This window comes from Plodia interpunctella, chromosome 19 (genome assembly GCF_027563975.2).
Source record: "Plodia interpunctella isolate USDA-ARS_2022_Savannah chromosome 19, ilPloInte3.2, whole genome shotgun sequence".
NCBI lineage: Eukaryota > Metazoa > Arthropoda > Insecta > Lepidoptera > Pyralidae > Plodia > Plodia interpunctella.
The window spans coordinates 1,261,901-1,272,163 of record NC_071312.1 but is presented as its reverse complement, the minus strand read 5'-3'; the positions used below and the strand labels follow the sequence as shown (position 1 = coordinate 1,272,163).

The window sequence follows — 10,263 nt, the reverse complement described above, 5'->3', positions numbered from 1 at the left end:
GAAAATAAACCGAAAGTATAGAAGAAAAACAAATAAAAAAAACCTTTAAGCGATATTTATCATATTGCTTAAAAGATTTTTTAAAATTAAATTCTGAATTTTTTTGTCAAAATAAAAAAAAACATTACCATATGAATTTAGTATGGCATGATTTGATAAATCGAATATTTTGTAGGTTATTCTTTCTTTTTCAATGTGATATTGTCAATGTCAAACTTTAAGGTGTCAACAATTACATGTTTAGGTTAGGATTCCTAACCTAAAAATTTAATTCCTAACTTAGGAATGGAAATGGAAGTTGATTATCATATTTGGCTCACGAAACAATTCCTTAACTAGTTATTTATATATAGCCACTGCTGCTACTGGCAAGCAAGCTGTTATTGTTATTATTCTAAAAGGAAACCTAAAATTATGGCAAACTCTTTGTTGACAAAGGTCAGTATTATTATCTTCTTGTCTTTTTATTTTACTTTATATGATTAAAATTTAACATAACTTATTTTCTTAGTTGGGCGCTATGCGGCTGATCCCTGCCGTATTCTGTACGCCAGTACGAACCACGACAACCAAACATTACAATCCAAAGTTTAAGAAGTTAAGAGCCCAAAAATATATGAAGATTCCCTTACCAGATATGAACGAAGACTTTAATAGCATGTCTAAGGAACGAATTAGGCAGAAGATGAAGGAGCGAGGTGTAATGCCTCCTCGGCCATGGATGGAGAGACCATTTTATATATCGGCAACAGGTGAAAGAATTATGGCTTTATTTTATGTACCAAAGTTCAAGCGTTAATTTTATGTTCACCACAGTAACGTGTGGACTCGACGTGAATATCATAATACTAAGGAAGACATAGCTGTGGCTGCTGATAGACAACAATAGCATTCCCTAGCAGGGTTGACATCATATAGGTGGTTGGTTTTAAATAATTGCTGTTTCTTAAAAATTTACATTTATTTTTAAGCTGATGGACGAGAGAGGAAATGCAAACTATTTAAGAAGCAGCATTCAGTAATAAAGGATACCAACTTTTAATGAAAATCTTAAAATCAATGCATCAATTTTTAAAATTATACCTATTTCTTCTCTTGCAGGTGGAGTGTTTGAAGCGTATGTGCCTCCAGAAGGGGATGGAAAAGCATCTATTGTGTCTCCCACTCGTGCCAAACAAGCAGCTGAACTCTTACAGAAGAAGTCCAAATCCATGATGGCTATTCGTAAAATTAAGTCTTTCGAGGAAGAATTTGACTCCACACAGTTTGCAAGTCTCGCTCAGGATATATATATTAAAGCTCACGAAACTTTGGTAAATAAAGATCGGCATGCCCTGAGGCAGTATGTCACGGAGAAAGCGTACCCCGAGTTCAGACACAATGCAAATCTGAAGACTATTCGGTGGAAGTTTTTAGAGTCTTTGGAGCCACCGAGGGTGGTGCATGCAAGGTGTACTGATATTGTCTCTAAGGAGAATGTTTTTGGACAGGTATGTACAATTTTTGTTTGTTATAATTTTTTCTACTAAATTTTGGAGGACTGGGAAATAGTAATTGCTAGCTTTTCATAGGCATGTACAGATTAATGTTTATATTGTATAAATATAAAATTGTGTATATATGGGACACCTAATGGCTCTAATTAAGTAAATGTATAATATAAAATCTATAACTAGTTTTTCAAGCCACTCAGTTTCAGAAGGAAATTCCTTTTAGTTTGTCATTGTCATAGCTCATACACATTTAGTACTAGGAAACTAATTTTGTGGAAATATAGAGTTTTCTTTTAAGAACACCCGGAACTGGTAAAGATGTATCTGCTGCATTCTTAAAATTATTAATATATAAATAATTAAATATGTACATTCATCAATGGCCTCATATTGTCTTTACCCTGTTGGAAGGTTGACTCAATATAAAATGTTCTACAAACTTAACACTTTCAAGGACACTATTCACTAGATCAAGTACCAAATGTGGCACTATTTTTTTTCATACAAATTCAAACCACGTCTATAAATGTAGTGTCACATATTTAAAGATACTATAACTGCTGACATGGCAGTACGTCTCTGTACGTAGGCGTACTGCCATTATAACTACATCAGACTCTACCTTAATGTGACACTACGCCTAGGTACGTGACACGTAAATAGGCGTACTGTCATGTGGTTTTACATGCATGCTGTAAAATTCTGACACAACGCCTGGGTACGTCACCGTAAATAGGCGTACTGTCATGTGGTTTTACATGCATGCTGTAAAATTCTGACACAACGCCTGGGTACGTGACCGTAAATAGGCGTACTGTCATGTGGTTTTACATGCATGCTGTAAAATTCTGACACAACGCCTGGGTACGTGACACGTAAATAGGCGTACTGTCATGTGGTTTTACATGCATGCTGTAAAATTCTGACACAACGCCTGGGTACGTGACCGTAAATAGGCGTACTGTCGTATAGCATTGCTGCTCATATTGTGGATTTGACAGTACGTCTTAGTACGTGACACGTAAACAGACGTTGTGTCGAGATGTATCCAAAATTGATCAAAAGAACAGTTAAGAAATGACACAACGTCTTGGTATGTCAGCGCAAATAGACGTGCTGACCGGTAATAATAGAGATGTACTGCGTTAATATGACACAACGCCTTGTTACGTCACGGATTTAGACGTTTTTGGTATATAATTAAACGTAAAGTTGCATATTTACTTACTACAAATCCTTTGATGATTGTTTGCACAATACCTGTGTACGAAGTGTTTTTTGTAGGAAAAAAATAGAGTCACTTTAATTAAATCACATACTATAATTTGTTTACAACTTAATAACTATAATTGACAAACTTTAGATACAGTCTTTATATTCCAAGTCTTTTTAATCAGTTAAATCTTATAGTCTAAGTAGGAACATATTTTTCCATCAAATCACAGTTTTATCAATCTTTATGATACTGGGTGTACAAAAAAATAAAACGAAACTTAACAAAAACTTAAAATTTGTTCTTCCTCACAATAAAATAAAAGTAATTTACCCTGTTATTATACCTATTTACCTACAGTATCTATTTATTTTTAAGAAAACAAAAATGTGACTTCTTCACAGCAAACATAACAATAAAAAAAACTTAAAAACGTCAGTATCAAGTTCAGATATAACAAAATATAAGTATCATTTCTATTATATTAGAGATCTTTGTGCCAGTCTTCGAAGCACGATGGACACAATGCAGGAGATTTGTCACATCCTTTACAGTAATAGCTCGTGTCTCGTCGTATTTTACTCTTTGAGCATTGCTTGCATGACAAAAATGCAAACTTCTTCTTTGATGCTGAAGAAGGCATCATGCGTGTAGGCCAATGTCCGTGATTGGAAGTCGATGGGGAAGCAGATGCTTCTTCAGGTTGTGTTTGGGGCACTGGATCAGGTTGAACCACAAATCGTCGGCTATTGTGTTTATGAGACTTTTGTACTAAATCGACTCCTTTTTCTTCATTCAATCCAATCAGTTTTCGGATCAGTTCTTCTCTGTATTTTATGAACTCGTACTTTGTGTTTTTCTTCACATAGTTTTTGAAAATGTAAAAAGAATTCCAAACAGCCGTGTCCAAAAGGTGGAAAAGAACCTTTTTATACCACCGAATGGTCTTTCTTGGTGACGAATAATAACTGACCATTTGGTCAGCTCGATCTATGCCCGCCATTTTTTGGTTGTATCTATGAACTTCTATGGGTTTGGTTTTCTTTTTACCAAATCTGTTTGTCACTTCAATAAGTTCTGGGTGGTCCAAAGTTGTAATCATACAGACTTCTCTTTTATCTTTCCATGCACTTACGTAAACTCTTCCTTTTCTAGCCCAGACATGTTGTCCTTTATTTAGTTTCTTTCCTGTGACGTCTTTTGGGTTGTCTTTCCTAGACTTTCGCAGGGTTCCATTAGAATGAGTTTGTAAATCTATTAACTTCTCTGAAAGCGTTACAGAGTTGTAGAAGTTGTCCATATAGAGATTATGCCCTCTTAGCACATACGGACGCATCAAACGAAGGACCAATTTATCTGTTTTTCTCACAGTTGAATCTGCATCTTCCGCTCCAGTATACATTTTAATATTTAACACATAGCCATCAGATGTCGTTAAAACGTAAAATTTTATTCCGTATCTCGCCTTTTTTGACTTTATATATTGTCGAAACATCAAACGCCCTCTATATAGCAACAGTGACTCGTCAAGAGACAAATCTACTCCAGGGTTAAATTTGTTTCGAAAATTTTGTGTCAGTGTATTGATGAATCCTTCAATTTTTGCACCTCCATCTGCACCCAAATCAGCTGCATATAAGCACCGCAGTAGTTGTTCGTATCTTCTACAGGACATTGTGTAATTAAATACGGGATGGAAGTACAGCGGATCATCGTAAGTGAAAAGTTTTCTTTGGTTTGGGACATGAATATGACCATTTAATAATATGAGCCCTAGGAACTTTCTCATCTCTTCTGTATTTGTTGGTCGGAATACAGAGTTTCGCGCATGGCGTGTATGCGGCCGATTAGTATTTGTTAGGGCTTCTCCGTAAGAATTTGTTCTTTCAACTAAATATTCTAACATCTCTGGTGTAAAAATTTCATTAAATACTGCTTCACATGTGGTATTTTCATTTACTTCAAAAGTCGGACCTTCCGCAGCTGATCTGAACTCAAATGAAGGAATATCTAATACATTTTCCTCCCAAATCCTTTCAGTTGGTGGAGGAGTACCTCGGCGCACAGGATTCACCGAATGTCTGTGTCCTCTACTGACACTAAGCTGATTTCCGGCATTATTTTCTTCTTGAACTATACTGACCTCTATCTCACGCTCTCTCACTTCAGCTTGTGCCTGTGGTTGCGGCAAAGGAAAATCTTCAGAGTCTTGATTTCTTCCATCAGAAACTAGGGCCACTGGTGGTTGACTGGCGCTTGATTGACGATCGGTAATCGGTTCGTCTTGACTTGGGCTGATTTCCTCTTCCGAAACGTGTGAATCTTCTGGTCTGCTGCTTTGGTCCTGTATGAACAAAAAGTAATGTAAACATACTATTGACAATAAATCAAATAAATCTGTACATAAATTTTACAGTTTCAATTCAACACTCAATTACCTGTATCCTTTATAATATCGCACTAATAATACAATAGTGTTGTAACTGAAAATACATCTAACTTGACATAACACTATAAACAAACGTAAAATTCAATGCCCCACAAGTCAATAAAACCGTCGTTGTAATAATGCCAAAAATTTCATTTCAAAAACACAGAAAACATTCATTTTATGTGTATCTATAATAGGAAGTGATTTATAAGTCTTTTTTGATTCTGAAAAATTACCTATTTTGAGTTACAACACTACTTATTGTATTGTTAGTGCGATATGTGTTACAGCTAAAGCCCGAAATGCGGATACACCTAAATTTAGTCGGCTAAACTTAGGTATAGTCGCATTTTGGGTTTTACAACATATGTACAGTCAGCGTCATAAACATCTACACACTATAGCACCTTATTACAACGTGTTAGGGTACTAAAGTGTGTAGATGTTTATGACGCTGACTGTACTAATTAAATAGGTTATAAAAAAAATTGAACTCAAAGTTTCAACTTCAAGGTAAGTATCAAATAGCAGTTTACCTCATTTTCTTCTTGATGTGTAACTTCTTCTCCAGAAACCCGCTCGGGCGATCTAGCCCTAACACCCTGAATTGAGCTTCTTTCTTGGTCGCTGCTTACGTCGGCATCCTCACCTTCTTCCTGAGTTTCAGCTGAGTTATTTTCTGTCCCGTCATCACTCTCAGAGTTTTCATCAGATTCTTGACTGGATTCCTCACTTCCTGACAGAGATCGGGGTATGTTCTGCGGACGTGTGTCAAAAATACTTTCTTCACTGCCACTAGAATATTCCACGGGTGGTTCAAAATTTTTGTCGGAGTCATATTCACCTTCAACGTCAGAGAACGGATCATGACTACTACCTGACTCTTCTGCTCCAAACAAGGTCTTGGATTTCTCGCTTTGACGTGCCCTCTTCTTTCTAGTAGCCATCTATAAGTAAAATACCTATTGTAACAGACAGCCAGACCAGAAGCAACATAACACGATTGCAATAGATATACAACATACAATAAAACATAATAATAATTATAGTTACAGGTTAGGGTGTACAAAATATGTCATTTTTATCGTAAAATACACTCAATTCTCTGAAACACATTTCACAAATAATTGGCATGTTATTATTTTACTCCAAAAAAGCAAGAAAATAATAAATTGAATAAAATACTAACCACAAACACCACGTGCTGAAACTGCGCGGCCGCAAGCGATCGCCCCCCACTGTGGCACTGCGCTACTGACCGACCACAGCGCTATAGTCGCGCGTCGGCTATCTTCGTGGCGGCACGACACGCTTACTATGCGAACGTTTACATGTGTGTGTAAGGCCACACGTTTGCAGCTAAAAATCTTCTGTTGTGACAGTACACCATTGAAATTGCTTGCGTTGTGACAGTAAACATGTGACTTCATATAGACTCTATGAAATCTTCACGCTTATGTCCGTACTAGCAAATAAATTGAAAAATATTTTAGCGTAAATAGGCGTTGTGTCATATTGTGATTTTCGCAAATCACGAAAATCGCCGTTCTGCCCCGGAAAGTGTTAATTTGTCCACATTCCAGGTTACAGTGAGATTCCATACTCGCCAGCAGCTATCAGTCTACGATCGCTTCGGTCGCCTCATCCACGGCAGTGAAATTATAGCCAAAGACGTTCTAGAGTACATAGTCTTTGAGAAACACCTCTCAAACTTATACGGGACTTGGCGAATTCATGAGAAGATCATACCAGATTGGACGCCCCCTAAAGAGGCTTCGAAGTTGACTAGGGTCGCTTCAGCGCCGGCGCTTCCTGAACCAGAAGCGAAAGAAGTAGCGGTGATGGATGAGAAAGAAACTAAAGTAGCGGAGTCTTAAATGTTGTAATATTGAATAAATGTATAGTTTTAGCATTGAGTTGTTTCATTTTTAAACGTAATTTACGAAACTGTGGTCAGGATCGTCTGTTATATTTAAAATACATTATAGTGTAACACTTTTATGTTTTAACGTTTTATTTTTTATTTTCATTTCGGAACTCTTTCATTCTGTTTCATCCTACCCAAATATTTTGTAATGTAATTAATTATAGGATCCCCAAATATTTTGGGTAAGAGCTACTTTTATTCTTTGTTATTATAGAAGCTGTTATTTTGTTAAAATATAGTTCTATGTAAAAAACCTCATCATAGATAAATATTATATGTAAGCAAAGCACCTATAATATCTTATCTATTTACCATCCCTTTATTTTAAATAGCGTGTAGCTAATTAATAGCATGCAAATACTTTCTTCCCATAGGGATTTACGCTCCGGTACCGGATTCCCCTTCATCCTACGGCCGCACTTTGAAGATATTCCCTTTCCCTAAGTTTTCTTGATGTCTGGCTGATTTGGAGGATTAAAGGAAGTGGTGTTTTTGTTTAGAGACCTTTTTATCAATCGGGATGTGTTAATATTTTGTTACCCACCTATTTAACGGTATTCTTGGTTAGATAGCATGGATGTTACATCGGCTTTGACAATTTTATTCCAAGTAGGTAGTTACAGTATATAGATATTCTTAATTGTTGTAATGAATAAGACATTTTTTCATAACACTGATGTAACTAGCTGGACATTTTAATTTCAAGTTATTGCACTATATAGGAATTCTTATTTGACAGTATAACTTACCATAGTTTATTTATGAATTAGCACACTGATTGTGCCGCCGATCCTGGCGTCTCATCTCACACAACCAATAAATAATTGGTGGACTTATTGCTAATGCAATGTTATCCAGATAACCCTTAGGGTGTATGAATAAAACAAAATTACTTGTCAGTTGATTTTATTGCGATATTCAATACTCTCGGAGCACAGCCGCTCATATACCATCTGTTTTTACAATAAATTAACTAAAATTATCAGTGCCTAGTTTACAGTACAGTCGACAGCACATCAAGCTAACAGAAATCGCCGCTATTGCGATCGATCGAGTTTCATATAGGGTAACTTGACACGTGGCTGTCTGTACTTCCCTTCACTTCCGTTAGTGATGATTTAGCCTTATTGCTACTGCGTAGACTGAAGTTACCATAGATTTAATATCTATAGAAGTGACTAACATATTAAATTCAAATTACAGTCTGTATAGAGAACGGATTTTTGATGAACTACATTTTGAACATAAAAAGGTTCGTGATAAGTCCCGTTATATGTAGTTATGAAATACATTTATTTGTTATTGCAATACCAAACCGAATGTTCAAGATTGTTTGATAAATGCTCAGTGTTGCCAATCTAGCGGAAACACAGAAACAATTGTTTTCTACTAATTACAGACTGTACAGTTAAAGGCAAAAATGCAACACACTGAAGACGTCAAAATTACATTCACTGACATTTCAGATCAGACAATCAAAATGTCACGTTATTTTCTTAATTCTTATTTGGAGTGCACTCCAAGTTTAAGTTTGTAACTGAAAACACCATTAGTTTTTTTTCTGTATGGAAAGGGACCAAACTGTTTGGTCCATATATAATAAAATTCAGTCCATTTTAACACATAAAAGGCACCAATAAAACTACAGTTAGTGCAGTCTTATTTGCTACGGAAGGCATCAATTTTTACTTACAACAGTTATATTTACAAAACACATAACGTACGAAAGAATCATACTTGTAATGGAATGAATATAAAAAATGGCAAACATTTTGTACGCACAAAATAACTTTTGTAGTTTTTAAGCAACACTTTTTCAGATCAAAAATGGTTTTCAATCGATGTAGGATTGGCCTGTAGTCCGACCATAGATCCATAAGAATCGAACTTAAAATATAGCTGTTAATATCTTAAATTAATGTTATTTGCTATATTAAAGCTTTAACTAAAATGACAATCACAATATACAAACAACCATAAAACCATTTATTTCATGCTTTTCCATATATATTTTAGCTTTTAAAGCTGCACTTTAGTCGATCCTTACAAAAGTCCATCAAATATGAACGAAAACAGATTAAATAATTTTCAAATGACAGTTATTGACAACGACAAATGTCATTATGATTTTATATATAGGCCAATGAATTATTATCACCAATTTCTTCTAAAAATAAAATCACGGGCCAATTCAACGTTATCAAACCCGGACATTTCTCCAAACCTTGACTTTCTCCATAACTTGCTCACTAATGAATGCTGATTTTGCTTTACACGGTATATTTTCCCATGAAAACGCGCCGAGCGTGTCTCGTCTCGATCCAACACTCCAGGCGGGTTTTTCTCATATTTTGACCCGCCAGTTGGAATCATACTTTATTAAACTTCACCAATAGCAGATAACTATTTATTCAGACTACAGTAGGGGCGGTTCTCTGCGGCGGTTTAGGGGGGAGAGGGGGCGGCGTGCGGGGGGAGGCTGCGGGCGCGGCTGGGGGGGGTGGCGGCGGCGGGGAGGGGAGGGAAGAGGGCGAGGGGCGCTGGTGCAGCCGCTGGCGTTGGGTTTCTCGGAGATTCTCGAGGAAATCTGAAATACAAATTACATCTATTAGTTATTTCGATATTGAAAGGAAAATAATTTTAATTTAAATATTTTTAGTTTACATAGACAGTGTTACATTTCAACTTAAGTAAATGACATCGAGGGAAATTGACTTGCAATAGACATTATAACAAAAAACGTGAGCTCATCTGATAGTTATCTGTTAGCGTTCTCAAGATATATGATGGAAGCGATTTGCTTATAGTTCGTGGTCACACGATCACGTCCGATGAACAAGGGTTGATCCTTGAGCTGTTGCATTAGTAACACGAGTAATGTAAGTAAATTTATGACATTGTGTATGCGTATTTGTGTCGATTTTATGAAATTAAAGTTGCAACACATCGGATGCGTTGCAACACGACGCGCATCCGACAGCCTTAAAACCAAGGACAATGTTAAAATCTATACGAATATTATAAACACGAAAGTCTGTCTGATTTTAATGAAATTTGATACGCACATTGTTGTACCTATCAAAGATAGGCTCTACTTTATTTTTCAAGCATAAAATCGCAAATTATAACAATAATGCATGGTGAAAGTTTGAATGTATTGTATTAAAATCATGTATATTCCGCTATCGCGAATGTATGA

General features: G+C 36.1%; 3 protein-coding genes across 15 annotated transcripts in view; 1 reads left to right on the top strand and 2 right to left on the bottom strand.

The window, feature by feature from the left end:
• Window positions 1-210: 210 nt before the first annotated feature.
• mRpL45 (mitochondrial ribosomal protein L45) lies at window positions 211-7,049 on the top strand. Its single transcript, XM_053759984.1, has 4 exons — window positions 211-438; window positions 512-752; window positions 1,102-1,490; window positions 6,721-7,049. The coding sequence occupies exons 1-4, from the start codon at window positions 415-417 to the stop codon at window positions 7,012-7,014; spliced, it is 948 nt and encodes a 315-aa protein (XP_053615959.1). The 5' UTR covers window positions 211-414; the 3' UTR covers window positions 7,015-7,049.
• LOC128678432 (piggyBac transposable element-derived protein 4-like) lies at window positions 2,795-6,703 on the bottom strand. 2 transcript variants are annotated; one of them, XM_053759979.2, is made up of 3 exons: window positions 6,327-6,703; window positions 5,674-6,084; window positions 2,795-5,050 (listed from the first exon to the last, which is right to left on the bottom strand). In XM_053759979.2, the coding sequence occupies exons 2-3, from the start codon at window positions 6,082-6,084 to the stop codon at window positions 3,191-3,193; spliced, it is 2,271 nt and encodes a 756-aa protein (XP_053615954.1). In that variant the 5' UTR covers window positions 6,327-6,703; the 3' UTR covers window positions 2,795-3,190. The 2 variants fall into 2 exon arrangements, with proteins under 2 accessions (XP_053615954.1, XP_053615956.1); XM_053759981.2 differs by having other exon boundaries at window positions 5,674-6,703.
• Window positions 7,050-7,953: 904 nt separating the features above from the next.
• The window catches only part of loco (locomotion defects), a 66,720-nt gene continuing 64,410 nt past the window's right edge, over window positions 7,954-10,263 (bottom strand). For all 12 annotated transcript variants that reach the window (XM_053759868.2, XM_053759869.1, XM_053759863.2 and 9 more), the window contains exon 11: window positions 7,954-9,651. In XM_053759868.2, coding sequence (XP_053615843.1) covers window positions 9,476-9,651 — 176 coding nt within the window. In that variant the 3' untranslated portion in view covers window positions 7,954-9,475. The remainder of the gene's footprint in view (window positions 9,652-10,263) is intronic.